At 45.1% G+C, this 27,193-nt stretch overlaps 1 protein-coding gene across 5 annotated transcripts in view; it reads right to left on the reverse strand.

Annotated features, from left to right (window-relative positions):
• Window positions 1-27,193, reverse strand: part of USP10 (ubiquitin specific peptidase 10) — an 85,982-nt gene extending 58,789 nt beyond the window's left edge. For 3 of the 5 annotated variants that reach the window (XM_027119095.1, XM_027119094.1, XM_027119096.1), the window contains exon 1: window positions 27,037-27,150. In XM_027119095.1, the coding sequence (XP_026974896.1) occupies window positions 27,037-27,057 (21 nt within the window). In that variant the 5' untranslated portion in view covers window positions 27,058-27,150. Of the gene's footprint in view, window positions 1-27,036 lie in introns of all 5 variants that reach the window. The other 2 variants (XM_027119093.1, XM_027119097.1) reach the window with 2 other exon arrangements.

The raw sequence follows: 27,193 nt of genomic DNA on the forward strand, positions 1-27,193 counted from the left end.
AACAACTTAGAAACAGTCTTCTGAAATAATGTCATTGTGGCCTTAATTAGACATCACCAAAACTGGGGAAAAGCTTATTTTAATTTCACTCCAGCATAACACAAAGCAATGGAAGGGAAAGTTATCTATAAATAAGAAGAAAGAAAGGTGGGGTGGGGGAAGAAATGACACTGCTGCCTGGCATTCCTTTATAGTCCCACTGCAGAGAGATCTTTAAGTCTAGATATAAATCTTTAAATTTACTCAGAAGAAAATAAAAAGATGAGCGATACAATGGGAAAAAATATTCCAGACAATACCAACTGCTGGCAAGGATGTGAAGCAACTAAGGATGCGGAATGATACAGCCACTCAGGAAAAGAGTCTGACACTTTCTTATAAAGTTACTTACCATACAACCCAGGAAGCCCACTCTTAAGTACTTACCAAAGAAAAATGAACACCTATGTCCACAAAAAACAAAACCAAAAAAACCCTGTATGCTGAAGTTTACAGCAGCTCTATTCATAACTACCAAAACCTGAAAAGAACCCAAATGTCTATCAAGAGGTGGATGTGATACAGCTACATGATGAACTACTCCTCAATGACTCTCAAAAGCATCACACTAAGTGAAGAATTAGACTTCAAAGGCCACAAGCTACATGACTGAATTTATATAACATTCTAGGGCTAAACTCTGAGGACAGAAAACAGACCTGTGGTTGCCAAGGTCTGGAGAAGAAATGATTACAAAAAGGCACACGGGAACTTTCACGGGGAATGGAAATATTCACAGGGCAAGCCTGTTAGAGAAACAGTAAACTTCCTACCTGCCAAGGAAACACCCCCACGAAAATACTAATGATTTCAGCCCTTGAATGTGAATGGACAACAAAAAAAATCACAAGACACGTGAGGGAGCAATCAACAGCAATAAAGAGAGTTACTATTAAAATCAGGGTGAAATGCATCTGCGTAAACAAAACATAGGAAACAGAAAAGAACTTAAAGTTCTAATCTGTATCCTGAAAGAAATTCTAGCAGGTAAAATAAGCAGATTGCCATGAAAAAAGGACATATTAGGGACTTCCCCTGGTGGTCCAGTAGTTAAGACTCCATGCTCCCAATGAAGGGGGCCCACGGTCGATCACTGGTCAGGGAACTAGATCCCACATGCCGCAACGAAGATCCTGCATGCTGAAACTAAGACCGGGTACAGAAAAATATATTTTTTTTTTTTTGCGGTACGCGGGGCCTCCCACTGCTGTGGCCTCTCCCATTGCGGAGCACAGGCTCCGGACGCGCAGGCTCAGCGGCCATGGCTGACGGGCCCAGCCGCTCCGCGGCACGTGGGATCTTCCCGGACCGGGGCACGAAACCACGTCCCCCGCACCGGCAGGCGGACTCTCAACCACTGCACCACCAGGGAAGCCCTAAAAAAGTTTTTTTTATTTAAAAACAGGGACCGGGGACTTCTTCAGTGGCGCAGTGGTTAAGAATCCACCTGCCAATACAGGGGACACAGGTTCCAGTCCTGGTCCGGGAAGATCCCACATTCTGCGGAACAACTAAGCCTGCACGGCACAACTACTGAGCCTGCACTCTAGAGCCCACAAGCCACAACTACAGAGCCTGCACGCCACAACTACTGAAGCCCGTGCGCCTAGAGCCCATGCTCTGCAACAAGAGAAGCCACCGGAGTGAGAAGCCCGCGCACCACAACGAAGAGTAGCCCCCGCTCGCCGCAACCAGAGAAAGCCCGCGCGCAGCAACCAAGACCCAACGCGGCCAAAAATATAAATAAATAAATTTATTTTTAAAAAGAAGGGGGGCGCTTTCCTGGTGGCGCAGTGGTTGAGAGTCCGCCTGCCGATGCAGGGGACACGGGTTCGTGCCCCGGTCCACGAGGATCCCACGTGCCGCGGAGCGGCTGGGCCCGTGAGCCATGGCCGCTGAGCCTGCGCGTCCGGAGCCTGTGCTCCGCAACGGGAGAGGCCACAACAGTGAGGGGTCCGCGTACCGCAAAAAATAAAAAATAAAAAAATAAAAAGAAGGGGGGGTTTCCCTGGTGGCGCAGTGGTTGAGAGTCCGCCTGCCGATGCAGGGAACACGGGTTCGGGCCCCGGTCCGGGACGATCCCGCACGCCGCGGAGCCTGCGCGTCTGGAGCCTGTGCTCCGCAACGGGAGAGGCCACGACAATGCGAGGCCCGCGTAACGCTAAAAAAAAAAAAAAGGGGGGGGGGGGACCAATTACGGAACCAGAAAGTATTCACAGAAATCAGAAGATTATTAAATTTAAATTACTAAATTTACAAGCTCAACAGAAGATCTTAAAGTAGAATCAACAAAATAAATACAAAGCAAGAGAGCAATGCCTTGAAAGTTCCAAGAAAAAAATATTTCCTTTTTGTTTTCATAGAATTCTATTCTATAGTTTATTACTCAAGTGCAAAAGGCAAAATAATTCTCTGACACTCATACACCCTTGGGATGGGTGGGGTGGGCTGCTTAAGAATTCCAGAAAATGAATTCAAGAGATACATGAGCAGTAACAAAGAGGATCCAAAAGATGACTGGCACTGTAGCTGTGAAGCCCAATGCAAACATGAAGACTCATGTTCTTTTTCTTTTCTTTTTTTTTTTTTTTTTTGCGGTACACGGGCCTCTCACTGTCGTGGCCTCTCCCGTTGTGGAGCACAGGCTCCAGACGCGCAGGCTCAGCGGCCATGGCTCACGGGCCCAGCCGCTCAGCGGCACGTGGCATCTTCCCGGACCGGGGCACGAACCCGTGTCCCCTGCATCGGCAGGCGGACTCTCAACCACTGCACCACCAGGGAAGCCCCTATTCTTTTTTTTTTTAATTTATTTATTTTTTATACAGCAGGTTCTTATTAGTTATCAATTTTATACATATTAGTGTATATGTTAATCCCAATCTCCCAATTCACCCCACCCCGCTTTCCCCCCTTGGTGTCCATACGTTTGTTGTCTACACCTGTGTCTCTATTTCTGCCTTGCAAACCGGTTCATCTGTACCGTTTTTCTAGATTCCACATATATGCGTTAATATACAATATTTGTTTTTCTCTTTCTGACTTATTTCACTCTGTATGACAGTCTCTAGGTCCATCCACTTCTCTACAAATGACCCAATTTCATTCCTTTCAATGGCTGAATAATATTCCATTGTATATATGAACCACATCTTCTCTATCCATTCGTCTGTCGATGGGCATTTAGGTTGCCTGCATGACCTGGCTACTGTAAATAGTGCTGCAATGAACATTGGGGTGCATGTGTCTTTTTGAATTATGGTTTTCTCAGGGTATGTGCCCAGTAGTGGGATTGCTGGGTCTAAGTTATTCTCTTTAGGCTGTTGTTTTTTTTTTTTAATTTTAATATATTTATTTAGTTTTATTTTTGGCTGCCTTGGGTCTTTGTTGCTGTGCACAGGCTATTCTTCGTTGAGGTTCCCAGGCTTCTCATTGTGGTGGCTTCTCTTGTTGCAGAGAACGGGCTCTAGGCGCACGGCCTTCAGTAGTTGTGGCATATGGGCTCAGTAGTTGTGGCTCACGGGCTCTAGAGCGCAGGCTCAGTAGTTGTGGCACACGGGCTTAGTTGCTCCACGGCATGTGGGATCTTCCCGGGACCAGGGCTTGAACCCGTGTCCCCTGCACTGGCAGGCGGATTCTTAACCACTGCGCCACCAGTGAAGTCCCTACGCTGGTTTTCTCTTGGAAAAATAAAAATAAATGAAATGCTCATTTAAATCACATTTCTAAGTAAATTTCTTTATTTGAGTTCCTATATAAAGTCTTTTAAAGAAGAGAAATTGGCTAATCCAATAAGAGAATTAAAATTCCAAAAGATTTAGTAAAATCTTGTCAGTGGAGGGGGAGGGGCGACAGAACCGTGACAACCCCCACACACACACCTTGCAAGCCTTCTTGTCAAGTCCCTGTGCCAGTCTGCTGGGAGCAACCTCATGGTCAACAGTCAGAATGCTTAGAAAGGCTCCAGGGAAAGCCTTTTTCTATTATTTTCAATTTTACTATTTTTACTTAATTCTTTATTTGTTAAGTATTATTTGAAAAACTTTGCTATAGATTTTAAATGTGCTTTCTCATTACAACTTCATGTTAACAACTTCACGGATATGCACCTTTAACCTGATTACAAAATCCACATGGGGGGCGGGGCAGGGCACGGATTCCCCAGCAGTCCAGTGGTGAGGACTCCACTGCAGGGGGCACGGGTGCAACCCCTGGTCACAGGGAACTAAGATCCCGCATGCCCTGTGGTGAGGCCAAAACAAAACGAACAGCACACACACCAAACTCACTGGGTGGGTGGGGTGGGGGTGGGGCTGAGGAAGGAGCAAGTACAGAGAGCAGAAATCTCCAGACACAGGGAGGGGGGGAGGGAGGGAGACGCAGAGGGAGGAGATATGGGGACATATGTGGACCTATGTATATGTATAGCTGATTCACTTTGTTATAAAGCAGAAACTAACACACCGCACTGTAAAGCAATTATACTCCAATAAAGATGTTAAAAAAAAAAGAAAGAAATTTTCATGGCAAAAAAGAAATCTCCAAGACACTGTTTAACAGAAAACATTCTTCAGGTAAAAAAAAAAAAAAAAAAAAGGAGGAACACATAAATATTGATTTGTGTTTGCATAAAGAGATAGATATTGGAGAGGGAACCAAGAAGGGAGTAAAACCCTGGACTATTCAGAGTCGGGGGGCGGGGCGGATCCCTGCGGAGGTAGTGGAGCAGGGAGTGAGATTTCTTAGCGTATATCTTTTCAGAGTTCTTAGTTCTGAACCATATAAATATCTATTCAAAATATTAATTGTAAAAAGTCAATGTAAACAAATCATTGTACAACTATTCAAATATACGCATTTTGAAAAGTTGTGTTTGCACCTATGTTAGTTTCAAGATCTCCCTGAGGACAGAGACTAGGACTTGATGAAAACATTTAATCCAAAAAAGATACCATAAGCAACTGCCAACTATCAAACATGCAACGCTGAAGTATCATTTAACACCTGGCAAACTGCTAGCCAGAGCTGCTCTGAGCTCCAATGTAACTCCTGTAACACCAGCCCACATATATCAATAAACAACTCCAACAAAACACACATGAATCACATCCTCTTGCCCTAATCGGACCTATTTTCTACCTTTAAAATGCATGAGTTTTTTAAAATAAGTAGTTACATTTCAACAATATAAAAAACAGTCCTTTCAGTTTTGCCACTGAGATAACAGAGGGAGTTGCTAAGAAGCTGGTATTATCAGCGTCTCTGCAAGGTACTGACTGCCCAGAGTTTTGGTTAGGATTTCTATTTCCTGTACAATGAGTATTTCCCATATGCTCATGGCAGATAAACTACATGTATCTTTTTCCTATGTATCTGTACACATATTTCTTAGACTCAAACAGGAATTCAAATGAAACATAGTAACTGCAGATAAAGAAAGGCCTGAATAGTTGGGGAGTTCATTCTCAAAGGTCAGCAAAGGTCAAGTCACTGAGGTCTCAAGTAAGGGGAGATTAAGGATAAAAGACAATTTCCTGCCATCACAGTGCTGTGAAAAGAAGGTAAATATTTCTTTCACAGGCAAAGAAAGTCATGTTTCTTTGGCAACCACTCAAACATTTGTGGGAAGTGATATAATAAAATACCCCACATAAACCTGGAGGCTATGACTTCATTTCAGTGCTTATCAAAATCATCTGCATCATTAAAAAACCATTACAGGAAGCATTACTATGAAGAAGCATTTTTTAACCACACTGTTCCAAAAGGGCAAACAGAAATATTGCTTGTACAGTAAAATTTACCTTAAACAAATAAGAAAAAAAAAGTTAAATTACAAAGTTAAAGCTACAAAAGCAAAGAAAGGCCAAGTATTTATTCAACTGCAAACCCCAGTGAGTGGACATAAATCACACTGCCCTGCATTTTAGTGACAATTATTTAACTAAAACTATATCTGAGTAAAGGTTAAAGCATTACAAGTCTCGTGACACCAGAGAGTTTATCACAGAAATTCAGGGCAGCCAATTGCCATTAAAATGTTCAAGTCTCACCATCCCCCCAAATTTTCCTAATCTTCAATCACAAATTATTTTAGATGTTTGGCAAAATGAAGAATGTTACCGAAAAGCAGGGGGAAGACTGTGCTCTTCCAAAAACTCAATGTCACAAAAGGTTGTGGAAAAGTTCCAGATTACAGGAAGCTAAAGAGACAGGACAGGTACTTCCCTGGTGGCGCAGTGGTGCCTGCCAACGCAGGGGACACGGGTTCGAGCCCTGGTCCAGGACAATCCCACATGCCGCAGAGCAACTAAGCCCGCATGCCACAACTACTAAGCCTGCACTCTAGAGCCCGTGCTCCGCAACAAGAGAAGCCACCGCAATCAGAAGCCCGCGCACCGCAACAGAGTAGCCCCCGCTGGCGCAACTACAGAAGAACCCACGTGCAGCAACGAAGACCCAACACAGCCAAAAGTAAAATAAATAATTTATTAAGTAAAAAAAGACGAAGAAAGAAAAGAAACACATCAGGAAAAGGGGCACGCCCACAGCACATGTAGGGTGGAAACAAGCCACTTCACTGCAGCCCAGCCCCGGGGGCATGGCTGCTCTGGGTTGCGTCTTTGGAGCCTGGCCCCAGAGGGCCTAGGGCTGTACAGCCTGGGGAAGGGGCAGACCGAACTGGAAATAACCGTGTTCCTGCTAAAGGAAAGCAAAGACACAGTCTCAGCCCAAGGGAGGTAAGAAGAAGGAAAGACATTTGCCAGTCGCCCGCATGACCTACAGTTGGTTCTCCACGGCTCTAATGAAGCCACAGGAAACAGCACTTCCTGCTTTTTCTACAGAAAGCAGGGGACACGGAGGACAACCACCACAACGCGGCACTAGGAGGCGCTGGAGCACAGCTTCCAAAGCTCCATCTCCAGAAACACGAGTAATTATATAGGCTGCCACCAAATCCATGTCCTCTGCCTTCAAAAGGACTCAGGAAAATAAGACGTCAGCCTCTGAGGTAAAAAAATTAGGATACAAAGGCATGACCAATAAACACACTGCTGCGTGTGCACTGTACACACTGTACAGGTTCCAAGGCAATCACTGGAACCACTGTGAACCCAGCCCCTGGGACAATGTCCCAAGAACAGACGCAAAGCCAAGCCTCGCAGGGTTCAATGACAGAACCAAGCACAAAAAGTACAAAGTCTTCTCTCTCTTTTCCCAACCCAAGGAAACTGAATTTGGGAGACAGGAGGAAACATTAAGGGCTAATAAACTGTTCCAAGTGATAAAAACTTTAATTTCAGCTCTAAAATAAGGGTATGCCAGACTAAACAACCTCCGAAGTTCTTCCCAGCTCCAAAAGGATCTCCTGGATATAACCAGGAGAACACAGGTTTGGAAATGCTCTCAGACTAACATGGCTACCAGGTGGTTGGCCCCTGAACACATCATGCTGACTGAAAGAGGCCAGACTCAAAGGGCCGCACGTTGTATGATTCCCTTCATGTGAAATGTCCAGAAGAGGCAAATCCCTAGAGACAGAAAGTAGATGGTGGTTGCCAGAGGCTGGGTGGGGAGGGGATTAGGGAGTCACCACTGATGGACATGAAGTTTCTTTTTTTTTTTTTTTTTAATACATCTTTACTGAAGTATAATTGCTTCACAATGCTGTGCTAGTTTCTGTTGTACAATCTTTCTGGAATGATGAAATGTTCTAAAATTGACTGTGGTGATAGTTGCACAACTCTGTGAATATACTAAAAACCACCAAAATGTACAGCTATTTAAATGGGAGAATCCTATGGCATGAAATTATTTCAACTAAATAAATGAAGTAAAAAAAAAATCAGGTAAGTACTTGCATAAAAAAAATTTAGATTTCTTTACTAAACTTTTTTTTTTTATCAGAACCCAGTACTTGAGGATGCTAGCTGACATCTACTGAACAGTCGCTGTGTGCTCTTAACTTTGGAAAGTGGTGTGGGTGGCCTGGGGAACACCTGGAGATGACACTGTTCAGTCAACGCACAGCAGAAATTCCACTGATTTAACAGTATGGACTGAGCACCAACTATCCACACTGAACTGTGCTAGATTATGAGAATAAATTTTGAATAAGACAGACATAAGGTCTGGGACATCACGACAATTATAGTTTTGTCACAGTGCAAGTGGACTGCAAGTTGCAAAGAGCATTACAAATGGCAGAAGCAGACAAAGGAAGAGGGACGCAGAGAAAGGCTGATTCCTCCACTGACTGGGTAGCAGCAGGATTCTGCTTACCTTCTTGGGGCCAAGGAGTCCTGAGAAGGGAACAAATGGAAAAACGGTGACAAAGCCACTCCCACAGAGAGCATCCCTCCTTAGGATTCAAATGTCAACCTACTGCAGTTTAGTGTTAGCTTCATGTGGTTTGTGTATTTCATTCTGACTACTAAAGTCCTATCAAAAGTTATTCTCTCACTTTTCCAAGTACGATTTTTGATAGGTTGGATGTATTTCTTTAAGTGCTCTCGTGGAGAGTCTAAGCTAAAACTTGTTTGCACAGACTACATTCTCCAAATTAGAAAACATGATTCACTTAACAGAAATCCACTTTTACCAACTTTCAAGGCCTATTGTACATTACACAATGCCAGTTAAATTTTAACTTGTTTTGCTCTAAACTATTACTAAACAGCCCTCATTATACAATAACTTGGTATACAGACTTTTTATCACATGGAACAGAGCTGATAAGTTAGGGAGTCAGTGCTTGTTATCTGGGATGGCCCTAGTAGAAAGGAGTTCAAAATTCCACCTATCTTCATATCCATTACAATCACCTTGGTGCTAATCTAGGAAGGAAATGGAAGGGATGGGAAGGGGAAAAGCAGAACACCAATAAAAAAGAAACATTTGTCAAAACTCATCAAACTATATATATTAAATGAATGAAATTCACTGCACATATATAATGCCTCCATAAAGCTGGTTTTAAAAAAGGAACAGACACCAAGTTCAATTCATCTTTCCATCGCCTGCAGTTAATGCAGTACTTGGCTTATAGCAGGCGCTCAAGAGTTCTGTTGAAAAAATTCAGGTAGAGGAGGAAGAAAAGCAAAGCCCACAACAAATACAAGTTCCAGGGCTGAGGAACGATGATCTCTAGTTCTACTGCTCTACAGCAACAGTTCCACTCCCAGATGTCAGCAGGCAACAAAACTCCAACTGAACTACTCATTGTTTCTTATTCTCCTGTTTTTACTATCGCCAGAGATGCGCCAGCAGGGGCACAATTTTCATTTTTAAATATAAACTTTTAATATAGTCACGATATAACATTTAATTTTTAAATGTAACACTTAAACATAATCAAGAAAACAGAATTAAAGCTTTACAGAAAACATTAATAAGAGGATACCTATTCTGACCTAGAGAAAAATAATTCACAATTATCACGTGGTCTCCCAAACTAAAGAAAAATCAACTTCCAAAATGTTAAATCTTGAAGGGGAAAAAAAAAGGGCAAAACAAACCATGGATGTGCATCAGGGCAGGTCAACCTTTTGAAAGTCCATTTTTACTCCCCATCCCTACATGCCTGACCACCAAATAAGTCTCCTGTGTCCAGCATGAAGGAGGCATTCTCTAGTCTTTCTTGCCTCCTCTCTTTCCTACTTAAACTTCTTTTTAAAAACATATTTCAGGGGACTTTCCTGGCGGCACAGTGGTTAAGAATCCGCCTGCCAATGCAGGGGACACGGGTTCGAGCCCTGGTCCGGGAAGACCCCACATGCCACAGAGCAAATAAGCCCGTGCGCCACAACTACTGAGTCTGTGTGCCACAATTACTGAAGCCTGTGCACCTAGAGCCCGTGCCCCGCAACAAGAGAAGCCACCCCAATGAGAAGCCCGCGCACTGCAACGAAGAGCATCCCCCGCTCACCACAACTAGAGAAAGCCCGAGAGCAGCAACGAAAACCCAACACGGCCAAAAATAAAATAAATAAATGCATTAAAAAAATAAATAAAACCGTACTTCACTAAGAACTCCCTATTTGCAGACAGATTCACTTTTCTGTCATAGATGTGACTCATGTTCCTGTGGACAAAAAGTCTTTCCTTTAAAACTGAGGCACAGTAAAATTAAGAAGACTGACAGTACCAAGTGTCGATGAGGCTGCAGAAGGGGAATTAGGCACTGCTGCTGCAGACGTGAAAGGATGTCACCACTTTAGAACAGCTTGGCAGCTTCTTACAAAATAAAACATATACCTGCCCTATGACATACAACCATTCCACTTCTAGGTACTTTAACCATGAGAAATGAAAACATATGTCCACACAAAGACTTGCACATGAACGTAGTCAACAACTTCATTCATAATAGTCAACACTGGAACAACAAATGTCTGTCAAGAGGTGAAGAGAGAAACTGTGGTCCATCCATACAATGGACTATTACTCAGCACTGAAAAGGAAGGAACTCCCACAACATGGGCAAATATCAAAAACGTTATGCTGAGTGAAAGAAGGCAGATAGAAGAGTACTCTCTATATAATTCCACATAAAGAAAATTCCAGAAAACAGAAACTTAGCCTACAGTGACAGAAAGCAGTAATGGACAGTGACAGTAATTGCCTGGCTAAGGGATGGGGATTCATGGTGAAGGGGCATGAGGGAAATTTCTGGGCAATGAAAATGTTCTATATCTTTACCATGGTGACAGTTACCCTGGTATATACATTTGTCAAAACTCAAACTGCAAGCTTAAAATTGGTACATTTATTGTATTAAATTATACCTATACCTATACCTATATGGCTGACTTAAATTAGACGCACATCTATAAATAAGGTGGATGAGGCAGCTGTATTATAAAAACAACTCTTGAAGACCAAAGACCATAACATTGATTTTTCATTTACATAAGTAGAATTCTTAAGTACTCTATAAATATTCACACATCAGGACTTTTTTTTTTTAAGATTTCATGTTCCTTGGTTCAAAGACTCTAACTAGTGCTACACAACACCACCTAAACTAGTAGGCATGCATTTGTACTGCGCTGCCTGTTATCATTGTAACAGGCTCCTTTAAGCCTCCAACCTCAGATGGTTCATGACTGGCTTGGCCTTTATAACTGTCTAGATCCCCTGACCACCTACTCAAACTCCACACTACAGGCAGACAATAACTGCCCACAACGCTGAATGGAAACTAGTGTTGCACTAAACAGACTGCTCCATGAGCAGAAACCTGCTAAATCCATCTGTTCTACAGGACTTTTCACTTAATGAAATATGCTGGAACCAAACCAACAAAAGCTTGGCTACTGAAGGCCACCTGCCAGAAAGGAGAGTGCACCACTAAACCAGAGGTACACATTAAAAGACATCCAGGAAAAACGAAGTGTGACTACCTACATTATTTTCTTCTAATCTAACGGTCACTGCCAATGGTCTCTTCAAACACCTTGGAAAATCTAGAGATGACTACGAAAAAGGACTCATGTTAGCTGTTACACACACCCCTCTCCTTCCAATTTTAAGGAGGAAGTATAGAGAATATTCCCTTTCATGAATTACTTTGGTTGTTAATGAAAACCAAAGTTAGAAGAGTTGGTTGAAGCAGTAAAAGCTGCAAAATTACTATCTGCTGAAAATAAAAGAATGCAAAAGCAGGTGCTGAGGGCATGAGGACCACCATGCCTACTGAGGAAGCAGTCCACTGCTTACTTTCTCAATTTAACCTCCACCTGATGGCCTGTTGAAAAACAGCCTCCGAAGACTGTAATTACGGAGGTACATTTACTTTACCAGCCAAAACAACAGACTGCACTCCATTCTTGAATTATGTAAGTTCACTGTTAACGATTAAAAATCTTTTACTAGAAAAATGAAACTTGGGACTTCCCTGGTGGCAAAGTGGTTAAGACTCTCCGCTCCCAAGGCAGGGGGCCCAGGTTCAATCCCTGCTCAAGGAACTAGATCCCACATGCATGCCGCAACTAAGAGTTCACACGTCACAACCACGAAGCCCGAGAGCCACAACTAAGGAGCCAGCCTGCCACAACTAAGACCCAGCACAACCAAATAAATAAGTAAATAAATTTAATTAAAAAAAAAAAGAAAAATGAAACTCAAGACTTTCCAGAAAGTCTCCCTTATGTTAAGTATGTGAAGCTCAGGACTTCGGTATCCTAGAAAAGAAATTTTTTTCCCCCAATCAACTCACAATACTCTGTTTTTCATATAAAGGCAGAAAACCAACCCCAGGAAGAGCTCACCAAGCAGGGGAACAGGGTCAGCTGTGCAGGACAAAGGCCTCAAGCAGTGCTTCTCAGCCTTGACTATACCTTAGAATCACCTGAGGATCCTCAGGCCACAATTCTGGGTTCAATGGTGGGAGGCAGGCTTCCTGTGTGACTCTGATGGGCAGTCAGGGTTCAGAATCACTGAACACAGGGGCATTCCCACACCCAGCGATTCAGGGATGGGAGAAACTAAGCAGACAACTGGAGGGAGGGCCAGCAGAGCTATTTCGACACTCAAGTATGCCCCCAAACCAGACAGAAGAGACTATAAAACAATTTGAGATGACTATTCACTCTACAGGAGGGCCCACTGCTTGATGAAGGACCACCAGAGCAAACGTTTGTAAAATGGGAACGATTTTAGTGCTTTTAAGGATTTATCATTAACAAGTTAAAGGCAAACAATCAGAAGAAAAACTATAATGCAACTAAGCTAGAAATAATTTGATAGAAAAATTCCTCTCCAATGCAACTTTTCAGAAATGTCTTTTCCACAGACACTTCTTTGTAACTGAACTCATTTCCCATTTGCTGTTTTCACTCAGTGAAATCTTTCACCTCCAACATTCTGCTTTTTCAAAAATGACCTCCCAATCTAAACCAAGATCATTCTACCTCCTTAAGCTAGTCAATCCATCAAGCACTTGATCAGTAATAAGATCTCTCTCACACGCACTTTTCATAATAATTTTACCTTCAGGGGATTCCGTAACTCTACAAGACTTGGTCCTGTTTCTTTAACCATTCTCTCTCCTCTGGGATGGCACCTGGATATTCCCCCACTAAGCAGCTCACCTATTCTCAGCTTCAAGTATGCTGATGAATTCCAAACCCACATCTTCAACTTGGATTGCCCAACTATACTCCAGTTCCATATTTCAAGCTGCCAGCCCCTAGGCTCTTCCACTGTTATGTTCTAGTTTAACCTTAAAATCAAAAGGTCCATTATTTTCTCAAAACCAGGTTTTACACTTATGCCAATAGCAAACGTCACTGTTCTTCCAATCTTCTAGATGAGAAACCTTGAAGATTATCTTGAATCATATACCCCAACTCCTGGCACAATCTCATCAAAATGTTCAAAACTTTTTATCTGGTAAAAACAGTAGCAACTGCATGAATTGAAATAAGCATTCTAATTAAGTGATGCATCCTGACATCCCATACACCCACACCTGAGATCCAGAGAACAGGATCTCAGTGAGTCAAAGGCAAGAGCAGAACCTTTCTGAACACAGAATATACCTCAATAATAAGATTACTAAAAAAAAAGGGGGGGGGCTTCCCTGGTGGCGCAGCGGTTGAGAGTCCGCCTGCCGATGCAGGGGACGCGGGTTTGTGCCCCGGTCCGGGAGGATCCCACATGCCGCAGAGCGGCTGGGACCGCGAGCCACGGCCACTAAGGCTGCGCGTCCGGAGCCTGTGCTCCGCAATGGAAGAGGCCACAACAGTGAGAGGCCCGCGTACCGAAGGAAAAAAAAAAAAAAAAAAAGTAAGGAAGACTATAAGATACAATAAGAAACCATCAGACAGTCCAGGATGACCTGCCAAGGAGAAAGGACAGAGTCTGAAAGTCTGAGGAGCCCAGGAGGAAATGAGAAACCTGGAACAAGTGTGGGGAGGGATGAAGCGTCAGGTAAAGGACTTTGCGGCCATCCTCCCAATGTTCATTCTCTTCCTCCCCTGTTGGATAATGGTCACCCAGTTCAGAAGGCTGAAACCCCCCACTCCAGAGGGGAGCCAGCACGGCACGCCACCCCTGTAGCCCAGAGCACTTGGTTCAGGGTGACCCAGAGGGCACAAAGCTCAGGGCACTGCCAAGAATTCCGGGACACACACACACACTCTCGTGCGCCGCTTTGTGTGCTGGGCACAAATGTGAAGCCCGCAACTACTGTAGCCATTTCGCCATTGGGGAGAAAACTAGGCTTAGGATAATAGCGATACAACACAAGTGAAGAGAAACCAGGTCTTCAAAGATGTCACTGAACTGATGAATCAAACCAACCTTGAAGCCTGACCTACCTACAGAATTTCTAGTGCCGTGAGCCAGTAAATCTCTAGTTTATGGTGTAAGCCAGTTAGAGCTGAGCTTTCTTTTACTTGTTATCAAAAGTATCCTGAGACAGAAGTGGAGTGCGTGATCCAGGAGATTCATACCAAGTAAGATCACTCAAAAGGCAAAAAAAAAAAAAAAAAAGTTAATCTGAAACCTAAATCCTACTCACCCTCCCACATGGAATGCCCTCCTCCTTTCTCTCCAATTGCCCAAATCCTATTCATTTTCAAGGTCACTCATTGCCCACTTCCTTCACTCCCTGAATTCCCCCTGCAGAACCTGACATGTGCAGCACCTAGTTCAACACATCACACATCTCAGAACCTAACCCAGTGGTTCCCTCTGCCTCAGTCACCTGCTGAGTCACCCACTATGTACACAGGGTCAGAACCCTCTGGCTGCCTTCCTGAGCAGCTACGAGCAGTAGCTAAACCAGCCTTCAGCAAACATGAGCCAGCTGACTGACAAATATTACATAAAAAGATCTTCCTCAATCTTCTGCAAATATTTCATAGTGTAACTTGCTTTTGATCAAATCAGTATGTAGTTTAAAAATAAAAACATAAAAAAACTTCATGTTTTAATTTACCACTAATCATTTCCTTAATATTACTAAGCAAAATGTATCTCCCATTCTGCCTCCAAGTAACCAATGAATTAAAGATGTTCATCTTTCACTTTACAATACTGTGCTTTAACTATCTCTGGGAAATAAGATCATCCACTCACAATGAGAAGCAGCTAATAAATGGAGCCCAAAAATGCCAAACATCACCGTTTTTAGCATGCATAAAATATAACTTGTGGATACTCCACAGCACTTAAAAATAACATTGAAGAAAAATGTTTAATAATCAAGAGTGTTTACAATACAAGAAATGGGGAAAAAATACTAAACAACATACAGCATAGTCCTAGGTTATTAAAAAAGAAAATGCATTATCACAAATACATTACAAAGAAGCTGCCTTGTTCCCTATGCATCCCGTGCCAACTGCTCATCCCAAGGCCTTCGCTTCCTCCACCCCCTGCCCCAGGCTGAGTTGAGGCCTTCAGCACTTCTCAACTGGATCACTGAGTGTCTAACTGGTCTTCCTGCCCCCGACTCATCCTTCACTCTCCAAACCACATGCAGCCACCACACTGCTTTCTCTAAAATGTGAACCTGATTACTCTGGTCCCTAGGAACAGGCCTGCAAGGCCACCGAGAACTTTCAAGACAAAAGGCTCCAGCAGAGCTCGCAAGAGGCCCCAGGGCTGCGCCCCCCACCCCCCGCCCAGAACTGCAGGCTCAGGGCCATCCACACAGGGTCTCTTGCCCAGAGCGCCTTCTCTCCCACCAGGAGGGGCGCCACGGGCTTCTCCTCACATTACAGAACTCAGTTCCAAAGTCTCCTCTTCGGAAACTACTTTCCTAACAAACTGATGAGTTACTCACTCTGGATTTCAACAGTTGATGAGACACTTTCCCACATTCAACCATGGACTTCCTGAATATACCGACGGTGTTATATCTTTCATTAATTTATTTATCAATAGTATTTTTGAGCACTTACTACATTCTAGGCCCGAGGAATGTATAAGTGGACAAAAGAAATCCTTGCCCTCGTTAATCTTACATTCTAGTAGGGAGAGAGAAAATGAACAAAATAACTATGTTAGGATATTAGATACAGGGTATCAGAAGGTGGTAGGTGCTGTGAAGAGAAAGCAAGGCAAGAAGGTGGTGAGGGTTCAGGAGGCTGTATTTTAAAGAGGCCAGGGAGGCAGGCCATCCTGAGAAGACATCACCCACACGGAAAGCCGCCCAGGGCCAGGCAGCAAGCTCGTGGACTGAGGCGGGGCATGCTGCAGCAGAGGGTCTCGGGTAGAGAGGACTTATTTGTACTCATTTTTGTGGCACTTAGCTGAGCTCAAAAAATAACCAGTGGATGGAGCTTCCCTGGTGGCACAGTGGTTGAGAATGCACCTGCCAATGCAGGGGACACGGGTTCGAGCCCTGGTCTGGGAAGATCCCACATGCCACGGAGAAAATATGCCCATACGCCACAACTACTGAGCCTGTGCTCTAGAGCCCACGTGCCACAACTACCGAAGCCCGGCCGCGCGCCTAGAGCCCGTGCTCCGCAACAAGAGAAGCCACCGCAATGAGAAGCCCACACACCTCAATGAAGAGTAGCCCCCGCTTGCTGAAACTAGAGAAAGCCCATGGCAGCAACGAAGACCCAACGCAGCCAAAAATAAGTAAATAAAACAAAATAATAAAATAAATATTTAGGGCTTCCCTGGTGGCGCAGTGGTTTGAGAGTCCACCTGCCGATGCAAGGAATGCGGGTTCGTGCCCCGGTCCGGGAGGATCCCACATGCCGCGGAGCGGCTGGGCCCGTGAGCCATGGCCGCTGAGCCTGCGCGTCCAGAGCCTGTGCTCCGCAGCGGGAGAGGCCACAGCACTGAGAGGCCCGCGTACCGCAAAAAATAAATAAATAATTATTTATTTATTAAAAGTAAATAAATAACCAGTGGACAAATGATGACATTGGCTGAGATATCTAAGGTGACAAAGGTGGCGAACACAAAAAATAACTGAGGCAAGCCAATGGAAAAGTCCTCTTTCCACACTCACCGCTGACACACATTTGGTCTCTCCACCTTGGAAGGTAGACAGCTCTGTGGTTCTTGAATTTGGGGATAACAGCATTTGTTCAGAGCAGGCCAACAAAGGATCAATGCTATGGACCACTAACTGGGACTGGGAAAGCTATGGTGAAGGCATTTTATTTACATCAGTAACGGTCCTCTGATCTCAGCTACACCTGTTGAGAAACAGCCCAAAGAATGAAACAAAACAGCTTATTAGCTGATACACAGATCAGTCACCTGGATTCAAGAAACTACACAACAGAGATAAAGAGAGTCGTGAAACCCTTAAAGGAAACTTAGAGGTCACCTGCATTCTTAATCCAAGAATTACAACCAATCTGAATACCTCAGGAGCAGCCCACCTCTTCTGCATCAGCTCTCATTACTATAAAGGTATTTCTAGGGAGGGCAAAGCTGTCCCGTGTGGTTCTGCACACCGTCATCCTGATCTTCATTCCTAGAACTGGAAACACCAAAACAAACCCTCGTGCAGTCCTGAACCTGACAGCCAGCCAGCTGCTCCCACAGGCAGGACAGGATGCTGTGCCCGACAGGGGGGCCACTGAAGGGGAAGCAGACCCCTCAGCGCTCAAGAAAGCCTTCCTGAGCCCCAGGCCCCTCCCGGGCCCCTGTGCTCCTACCCTGAACACCTGCCAGACGACTGTCTGTGTACTGTGCCCTCCGCCAGGCAGGGCCATGCTGTCCTTCCGCCACTCAGGCACTTGGCCCATTCGGGGCCAGCAGGCTGCAGGCCTCCAGGAAGGGCTGACTGACCACGGAGGAAAGACACGGCACCCCCGGAATCAAAGTCCACAGGACCCTCCAGGCTCGCTGTGCACGACATACGTGGGCGGGAGGAAGCTAACTCAGATCTGTTTTCAACCAAAAAGAAATCAATGGCAAAGAAACAAATTGGCAACGTATTTTACTTTCTGTCCACCTTAAAAAGAAAAGAAACTCATTTTTCAACATGTGTCAGTGGGTGAGAGGCAAACTCTTTCCAAACTGAGCTGCAGCAACTCTGTGTCCAGGACTAGTCATGGCTAGGATATTGCTACAGTGTCACTGCGTGTGAAGTTCAATTTACAGCCAGTAAACTTCCAGCCAAAACTGAAGAGAACGCTTTTTAAGATTTTTTTTTTTTAAGCTATCTCTTAGCCCGTTCTCACTGAATAGAACTCTAGTCACAGATGAAAAAGGAAGTTTGTGCTCCTGGCACTTAACTCACACTGTGTAGTGTGGCATGGAAAAGCCAAGAATTCAGTAAGAACCAAGACGGAACCAAGAGTGATTATTTTAACACCAATTTGTGACAAACTGGAGACAAGAACTTCTAAGCTGACAAATCCATGAGCAGCAACCAAAAGAAGGCAGCAAGAGCTTCCGGCAGCAAATTGGCTTAATGCTCAAATCCCCAAAGAGATCTTGACCACAAATGGGCTTCCGGATGAATCAGGAACTCTGTTCCATCTCGCTGGGACATCAGACAGGCACAGTTAAATCGCGCTGTGGCCGAGTCTGTGCTGCCCTCACACCGTCCACAAGGGCCCCATCTCACCGCACGGAGCACAGCAGTCTCTCGTGGCTACGGGGAACATAATGTTCATGTATGTGTGTGTGTGTGTGTGTGTGTGTGTGTGTATATATATATATATATATTTGTAATTGTGTTTTGCAGCTTATGAACCCCAACACAGGCCTCAACACAGAGCAAGAGCTGGATACATGTTTGTTGAGAAGGAATTAGTCAATGAGTTAGTTACCGAACTTCAAACAACACTGAACTCTCATTCTGAAGACCCAGTACGGCAGGTCTTCAAACGGCAACATTTTCAGGCTCCTCGATTCACTCTACTCAGTGCTAAAATTAATATTCTCTCTCAGAGAGCCACAAACCTGTATCTTTTGTTGTTGTTCATACCTAACCTAGACTGGAAAAGTTTTTAAATGTGCAAAATAAGATTTAGTTAATCCTATTCATGGAAAAGTGCTCAGCAGGTTAAGGGAAAAGGCTGTAAACAAAACTATGTGGAGGGAGACTTCCCTGGTGACGCAGTGGTTAAGAACCCGCCTGCCAGCGCAGGGGACACGGATGTGAGCCCTGGTCCGGGAAGATCCCACATGCCGCGGAGCAACTAGGCCCGTGCACCACAACTACTGAGCCTGTGCTCTAGAGCCCGTGAGACACAACTACTGAGCCCGCGAGCCACAACTACTGAAGCCCGCACACCACAATGAAGAGTAGCCCCACTCGCCGCAACTAGAGAAAGCCCGCATGCACCAACGAAGACCCAACACAGCCCCCAAAATTCATTAATTAATTAATTAATTTTAAAAGAAACTATGCGGAGGCTCTGACACCTGCATATGGCTGAGGCCCTGGGGGGCTGAGGGAAACACAGACTTGGGGGCCTAATTAGGAGTCCCTACTTAGTGTGTCTGGATGGCCACCAGGATGCCAGGTGACCTGATGAGAGAAGACCATGACCAAGGATCACAACTTAAAACACACTATTACATAAAAGGATCCCAAACGTCTAAAATGTACTACAAAGAGTACCAAAGGGAAGCATTTCAGAATATTAACAAACTTCATCCCAGAGTCGTGAGTTACCAGGGGTGATGCTTTTCCTAATATTTTCTTTATTTTCTAGGAGCATAATCAAGTACCTAATGCTTGTTTTAAAGGTGCCCCCCCAAAACAGAAAGGGAATAATGTCCCCAAATGACCTTCACCTAACGGCTCTATCCAACTATCAGAGGATATTCAAGGGCTATTTGCCTTGCATTAATCTGCCTCAGATGACCCCAAAAGAATGTCCTAATTTTTCCCCCCTCAAAGTTTTGAGATTTAAGATGCTTGAGGTGCTGAGGTGAGCAGAGTGAACACTCTGAGATCTGGAGGAGAGCCGGAAGAGGGACACACCCTTGCCACCCCATGCAGGACCCCAAGCGGGCCTCTGCACAGCCATCTCCCTTAGCAACGCTAACAGAGAGCGGGACGACCCACTTCCTCGAACCCATGCTTTCCCACAGATGCCCACCTGCTGACAAGGGCAGACGCCGTCTAGGCTGGACTCGCAAGGTCCCTTGCCCCTCCTGACTTCGGTCCCGGCCCCTCACCCTACACGCCAGTCACCCATCAAGCCCACGTGCTCCGGCGTACCGCAGGCTTTGAGACTTTGTTCCTCTGCATGCTTTCCTGCCACACCCTGTCCTTGTGCTTCTCTGCTCAAATGTCACCTTTCTAGGAGAGTCGTCTTCCCAGCTTCCCCTGATGCTCCCCCTTGTCCAATCCACGTGACGCTGCCACTCCTCCCCACCTCCACGGCACCCTCCCCACGGTGGCTCGTGGGAGGCCCCCGTGAGCCCACTTGGACGGTTCTGCAGGGTAGGCAGAGTGTGAGCGCATGCCGCCCTCCTCCACACTCTCCCCGGGGTAAGGCTGGCCGCCCGCACCTCAGCACCCAGCGTTCTGAGTTCTCAGGGGCTCCCCACACCCTCCAGCTGCAGAGCCATCTCTGGCTGGGTATCAGCCAAGGCGCGGCTTCCGGGAGCCCATCCTTGACTTCCCAGGGCCACGCCGACAGACCCTATGCCCTCCATCCAGACTCAGTCCTCAGCTTGGAATGACACAGGCATTACTGTGATTATCTGATTAGCGTCTGTCTCCCTCACTAGACAGTAAGCTCCCTGGTAAGAGGAACAATGCCCGTCTCTGCTCATCACTCCATCCTCAGTGCCTGGTACACAGTAGCCACTCAATAACTACCTGCTGAATGAATGAATGAATGAATGAAAGTTTTTGACTGTATTGTTCACACCTCTGTTACAGGAATTAACACCCTAAAACAGTATTTTCCAATTAGCCTGTTTCCCTCTCCCACTACCCTGTGAACTTCTAAAGCACAGAAACACTCTTTTCAGCTCTATGCTGCTAATGCCTGGCCACCAAAATTTTCTGTTTGAACAATTACAAAAGATATAAAGTCCTTCATATGTAGTTCTGAATAAAGGTGTCTGGTATCCTACAAATTAATTCCAAAGGACACAGAATGCAACCCCTAAAAGACCTGACTTTGCACTTTATTAGAAGTAGTTGAATATGGTTTCTGGGGAGAGGACCTGACATGAGAAATCGGAGAGTATTTTTGGATTTTTTTCTGTCTTTTGCCATTGCAGTACTTTGATAAAAACAAAGTGGGAGGGACTTCCCTGGCAGTCCAGTGGTTAAGACTCCACACTTCCACTGCAGGGGGCACAGATTCGATCCCTGGTAAGGGAACTAAGATCATGGCGTGGCAAAAAAAAAAAAAAGATAAATAATGATAAATAAATAAACAAAAACACAAAGAGAGAGGTGAACAAAGCCTGATTTTGGAGAAGATGGGGAAAACCCAGGTTCATTACCCAATTCCCCACTATGCACTAGGGTTGATGACCTATCAACCTCTCCAACTAACGAAAGGCTTGTCCTCTCAGTAATCTTTAGTGCAGAGTTGACCAAGAGACAAGAATTTAATTTTGAATCAGACATTTTTTTTACAATACAGAAACTGAACAGCATGGCTGCTATAATTAAGGGGTTGAACATCTTCAAAATATCATTTCTTTTTAAAATAATGGTCTGGGCATTTTAATAGTCATAAATTTCTACAGCACTTCTACAGTTCTCAGTACACGGGTCCCAGGGAACCACTTTAACCTCCAGAACATCTGCTCCATCCCCTGGCAAAATTTGGTAAAAATAAGAACACTTCCTATACTTGAATAGATGCGTTCAATAGTTTTAGAAACAAGACTAGCTCCAAAAACTCCAGCTCAGTGACTACCTGGTTAGAAGAGACCGCATTATGAGACAAGGGAACAAAAACAACAATGCCCAAACACAAAAAGGCACAGAAGACAGACATCAAGGTGAGGACCAAGGATCAGGGAGGAAGAGAAGGACATACTTTTTACTTTAAATATTTCTGTTTCAGAAATTGCAAGTCTTTATTCTGTATTTAAAAATAAAATCAGTGGGACTTCCCTCGTGGCGCAGTGGTTAAGAATCCACCTGCCAATGCAGGGGACACGGGTTCGAGCCCTGGTCTGGGAAATTCCCACATGCCTTGGAGCAACTAAGCCCATGCGCCACAGCTACTGAGCCTGTGCTCTAGAGCCCGCAAGCCACACGACTGAAGCCCTCGTGCCTAGAGCCCATGCTCCACAATGAGAAGCCACAGCAATGAGAAGCCCGCGCACCGCAACGAAGAGTAGCCCCCGCTCGCCGCAACTAGCGAAAGCCTGCACGCAGAAACAAAGACCCAATGCAGCCAAAAATAAATTAATTAAAAATAAAATCAGTAAGAACTTTCACCAAAATGCACTCTACACAAAATCTTGTAATTAATAATTAGTAGCAGATTAGCAACCCTTAGTAATTACTAACACATTAATATCTTTAAACATGTAAACCTTTATTTCATTCATTTGCCCATTCCATGAACCTTCACTGAGGAACTACCATGGGGAAGTCACACTGTGAAACATCCCAGGAGGGAGGGGCCTGAGGGACAAGAGCAGGCGTCCTCGGTGCGCAGACCCTTGGTGCAGACCTGGGCTAACACTCTGCAGGCACATGGTCATCTCTCAATTCTCAAGTGAGCCAGAAAGGGAAAGTCCAGGAAGACACGCTGTATCCTCTCACTCCCTGCCCCAAACCACACTTCCACTCTACACCTCACCGACCCTGTTCCCAGGAGAGGGCAACCTGAGGACAGCGCCTTTCAAAACAGGGAGCAGCATGGAGCTATTGGTTTCTTGGGTCTCCTGCTGAAAACGGGGTCATATCTGCGGAGCTTTTAAACAGTCAGAAAGTAGCCCACTCATGAAAAGTCTACACTCTGAAGACTCCACATCTAGGTTTACGATAGATTCTACAATTCCTGATTCTTGAAACAAATAGTACTATAAACCTACCCCACGGGCTACCTTTATCTTGCCTATTGTTCTTAGTACAGACTGCACTGACGGAAACGGTCACAGAAAGACCTATTGGGAGATCACTTCAATAAACAGGAAAACTGCAGTCCAAGCACATGTACGTCTTTGGAAATGAACATCTACACTGCTGAAGTAGCACTAAAGTGACAAATGACAGTAATCCAGTGGCCCAAGGCCAGTAAATTCCATTGCAAACAGATTTATCTGTCTTGTGCCACAGTGATTCTTGCATGTGTGGCAGTAAAGACAACTGTAACAGCGCAGTTACAGATTCAAAGGCAAGCGCTTCCCACTGTTTTGGTATTTAGTGTATCATCAGTAAGAAGTGTCCTCGGCAGCCACCCTTAACGGGCCACTTGAAAAACCAGATCCATTCACAGCAAGTATCTGCCTGTCTGAAATTTGTAAAAACACAAGAACAAACAAAAAATAACCCTGATGAACTATAACTCAAGCAGAGACGATACAACTTTTCTCAATTACTTCAGTATTATATTCTGAACACAGCACAAAGTAAATGTGCCACTAGGCCTGGCATTAAATAATCATTAAGCTTTGGAATTCTTTTATCCTTTAAGTTTTCCTATGCAAACCACTATTCAAATCACTTCAGTTCCACATAAAAAAGCTCTCGAATATATGTCCTAACTGTTGCTCTAGAGAGGAATTTAGAATGAGGCGGTCCACTTACTATCTGCTCATTTCAGGACACTGGTCCCCACAAGACAGGCTCCAGAGGGTGAGGGTGAGGCCCTGGATAAGGCTCATCTCCACTGCTCCTGTGTAAAAACCACTGAGGCGACCATCAACGCACAAGCTTCAAATGGCTTATCTAGTCTGAGGACATGTTTCAAGATTTTGCTGTCACGATGCAAAGGAAAACTGGTATCTCCAAATATCCCGTATTTCAAATAATTTTATTTACTTCAGTTGCTCACTATGAAACTCCAATAAAAATGTATCTCTTTGGAGAACTACTAACTTTCAGTTACAAAGATATTCAACGATACAGCAACACTCTACCATATGCTGTCAACTGGATCCAAGAAATTCCACAGTGTAAAATGTGGGCGCCACAATGCTATACGTGAGGCAGTGAAAAGATGAGGGGGAGCCCGCTGCGCAGGACCGGGACGGGAGCAGCCACACGATGTCCAAATAGGATGTACGAAGCATTATTGTAGAGTTTTCACTATAAATGACTGCAATGATCACAAAAATCTCTTCTGGTTTACGGCAGAATTGGTCAGTTCAAATTAATTACCCCAAATCATTTAAATCAGTTCCCTCATGCCAACAAATGTCAGAGATGTACTTTCACTTCAACTGTCAAAGTTTGTTGTATTTATTAAAATGTGTTGAAAACTACTGGCATTACAAAAGTTTCTAAGTTTTGCACTGTTTCATGTCAATCCAGGGAAAAGGGTTCAATCATTGGTATGGAAATAGGCTATAAACTATATAAATGTTTTAAATTGTAACCTTAAAAATCCAATTTTAAAATAGGACCCTTATAAAAACTTAATATAAGAAAAAAGAAAATAGGACCCTTACTGTTAATCTGTGATTGATATCCCCAATAATAAACAAGTAACACGCATAATAACAAATAACAGTGCTTAGCAGAGAGCGAGAGCCCAACCAATATTTGTTGAATTAATGAATGGCCATGACTATGGCAGGACCTTCAGGACAGCAGGTAACTGAATAAAACAAAATTATTAAAATGCTTAGCCTGACTCAAGCAGGATCCAATCATTAAATCCTATCACATATGTTTCATTACTTGTTTTCATTAGTATTCTTCTGAAAAGAAAATTAGGAAAAGAAAGAAAATATGAGAACTCATACTATTTCCTTTCCTACCTTCTGCATGCTACAACTTAAAAGCATTTTAATCACACTTTAATTTTTTTTACAAATTTATTTATTTTATTTTTGGCTGCATTGGGTCTTTGTTGCTGTGTTTTCTCTAGTTGCGCCGCGCAGGCTTCTCACTGCAGTGGCTTCTCTTGTTGCGGAGCACGGGCTCTAGGCACGCGGGCTTCAGCAGTTGTGGCACGCGGGCTCAGTAGCTGTGGCGCGCACGGGCTTAGTTGCTCCATGGCATGTGGGATCTTCCCAGACCAGGGCTCGAACCCGTGTCCCCTGCATTATGTTCAGCTAACTGTTGCCACTCCAATTTTCTAAAGATGTGTATAGGCAATATTGCTGTATAAAACATAAATACTAGGACATTTAGGAAAGTAAATGAAATTACAATCACTTTTACCTATTATCACCACTCATTAACATTTCACTTTGCATTGCGATTGGTGCTTCTGATAATGGAAGTGGGGACTTCCCTAGTGACTCAGTGGTTAAGAATCCGCCTGCCAGTGCAGAGGACAGGGTTCGAGCCCTGGTCCAGGAAGATCCCACGTGCGGCAGAGCAACTAAGCCCGTGCGCCACAGCTACTGAGTCCGAGAGCCACAACTACTGAAGCCCGTGCACTTAGAGCCCATGCTCCACAACAAGAGGAGCCACCGCCATGAGAAGCCTGCGCACCGCAACGAAGAGTAGCCCCCGCTCGCCGCAACTAGAGAAAGCCCGTGCGCAGCAACAAAGACCCAACGCAGCCAAAAATAATAATAAAATTTAAATTTTTTTTAAATAAGAGCAAAGCTTAATTTAAAAATAAAATTTAAGGTGAGAAAAAGGCAAACACCAAATCTCTTAAGGAAAGAAATCTTTGAATTGCACCCTTGTAAAACTTATTCAACCACTACTAAGCCCTTCTTTTTGTGCAAAGAACTATACTGAGTTACTTTAAAACGCAGATGTACAAGTGAACAAAAGTTTAAAGCGGAAAGTTGTAGAGCAAACTAAAGTGCCAAAAGTTTAACAAAATTGCTGCTTCCTGTAAGATTTCATTTTTTTTAAAGTTATCAAGTCTCAAATTCCGCGACACGCGTTAATTCCAATAGTTACTAAAACCTGACTCTATTTCCAAAAGGGCAAGAAAAACCAATTGCTTTGAAAGGGTTACGATTTACCGGCCACCAGTTTTCCAACAGCTACTTTGTTTCATTTTCCCTTATTTAATACAACAGCACACTGAGATGATATAAAAACGCGCAATAACTTCTAGGGCTTAGAAGTCAACACATCAGCGGTCCACAGCAAGCCTGACAAATAATACCACATGCCGATTTTTATCCAGACCGATTGTATTTGGGGGAGTGGGAATAAGAGTTCAACTCTACACTCATCTCTCTCTAAAAGCGTGAGTTTTACTCTTTCTTTCCACTACGGGATTATCACAAACGACCCCTAAGATACCGCTCTGACAGGGTGCGCTAGTAGTGTCAGCCAGGCTGAGGCGGATTCGTGCAAAAGATGTCACTCAAAGGCAGGTACAAGTATGGTCCTGGCGAGTTATTTCGAGTTTTCTTTGCACCAGTAACCTTAGGCTGCTTCTTAGTGACTTGAGTCTAAAAGTCAGAACACCAGCAAGCCGCCCCCCCGCCCCGGGTCAATCAAACTGCGAAAGCAACCTTTGGGGCCATGGGGAAAACGAGGCACCCCAAATCTTGGTGGCTCGTTCCGGGCAGAGAGGCGACCACAGGGCGTGGAAGGCTGTGCCGCCCCGGGGCCTCCCGAAGATTCCCGGCTGCCTGCCGGGGCAGCCAGGGCCCCATCTGCACCGCCGGCTCGCCCCGCGGTCCAGCCCCGAGATTAACCCTTTCGCGCCCCCCACGCCCTCTCCAGGCCGGCCCGGGCGCCCCCTCTCCGCCGCCCCTCTGAAGCGGGGCCTGGTGGGCTCTGGCGCGGGGCGGGCCGGGCTGCAGGCGACGGAGGCGCGGAGGCGGCGGGAGGCTCGGGGCCTAGTCCCGGGCAGCGTGTCCCGGCGCCCTCCCCCACTCCCACACGCTCGCTCGGGGCCGGGGTGCGCCCGCCCGCCCGTCCGCCCCGGCGCCCACCCGCCCGCGGCCCGGGGCCCCTTCCCGCCGAGGGCGCCGGCCGGGTGCTACCTGCGGGTTGCGGAGGGCCATGGCGGCCCGTTTCAATGAGCCTCGGCGCTCGTCCGACTCCTCACGCTGCTTCCCCCGCCGCCGCCATCTTCTCGCCCGCACATACACACTCGCATCGGCCGCCGCGCCTGCGCACTGGCCGCGTGCCGCGGGGCGC

The sequence above is a fragment of the Aethalodelphis obliquidens genome, unplaced genomic scaffold (assembly GCF_003676395.1).
Source record: "Aethalodelphis obliquidens isolate GAN/ISIS:26980383/991018 unplaced genomic scaffold, ASM367639v1 scaffold20, whole genome shotgun sequence".
Classification (NCBI taxonomy): Eukaryota; Metazoa; Chordata; class Mammalia; order Artiodactyla; family Delphinidae; genus Aethalodelphis; species Aethalodelphis obliquidens.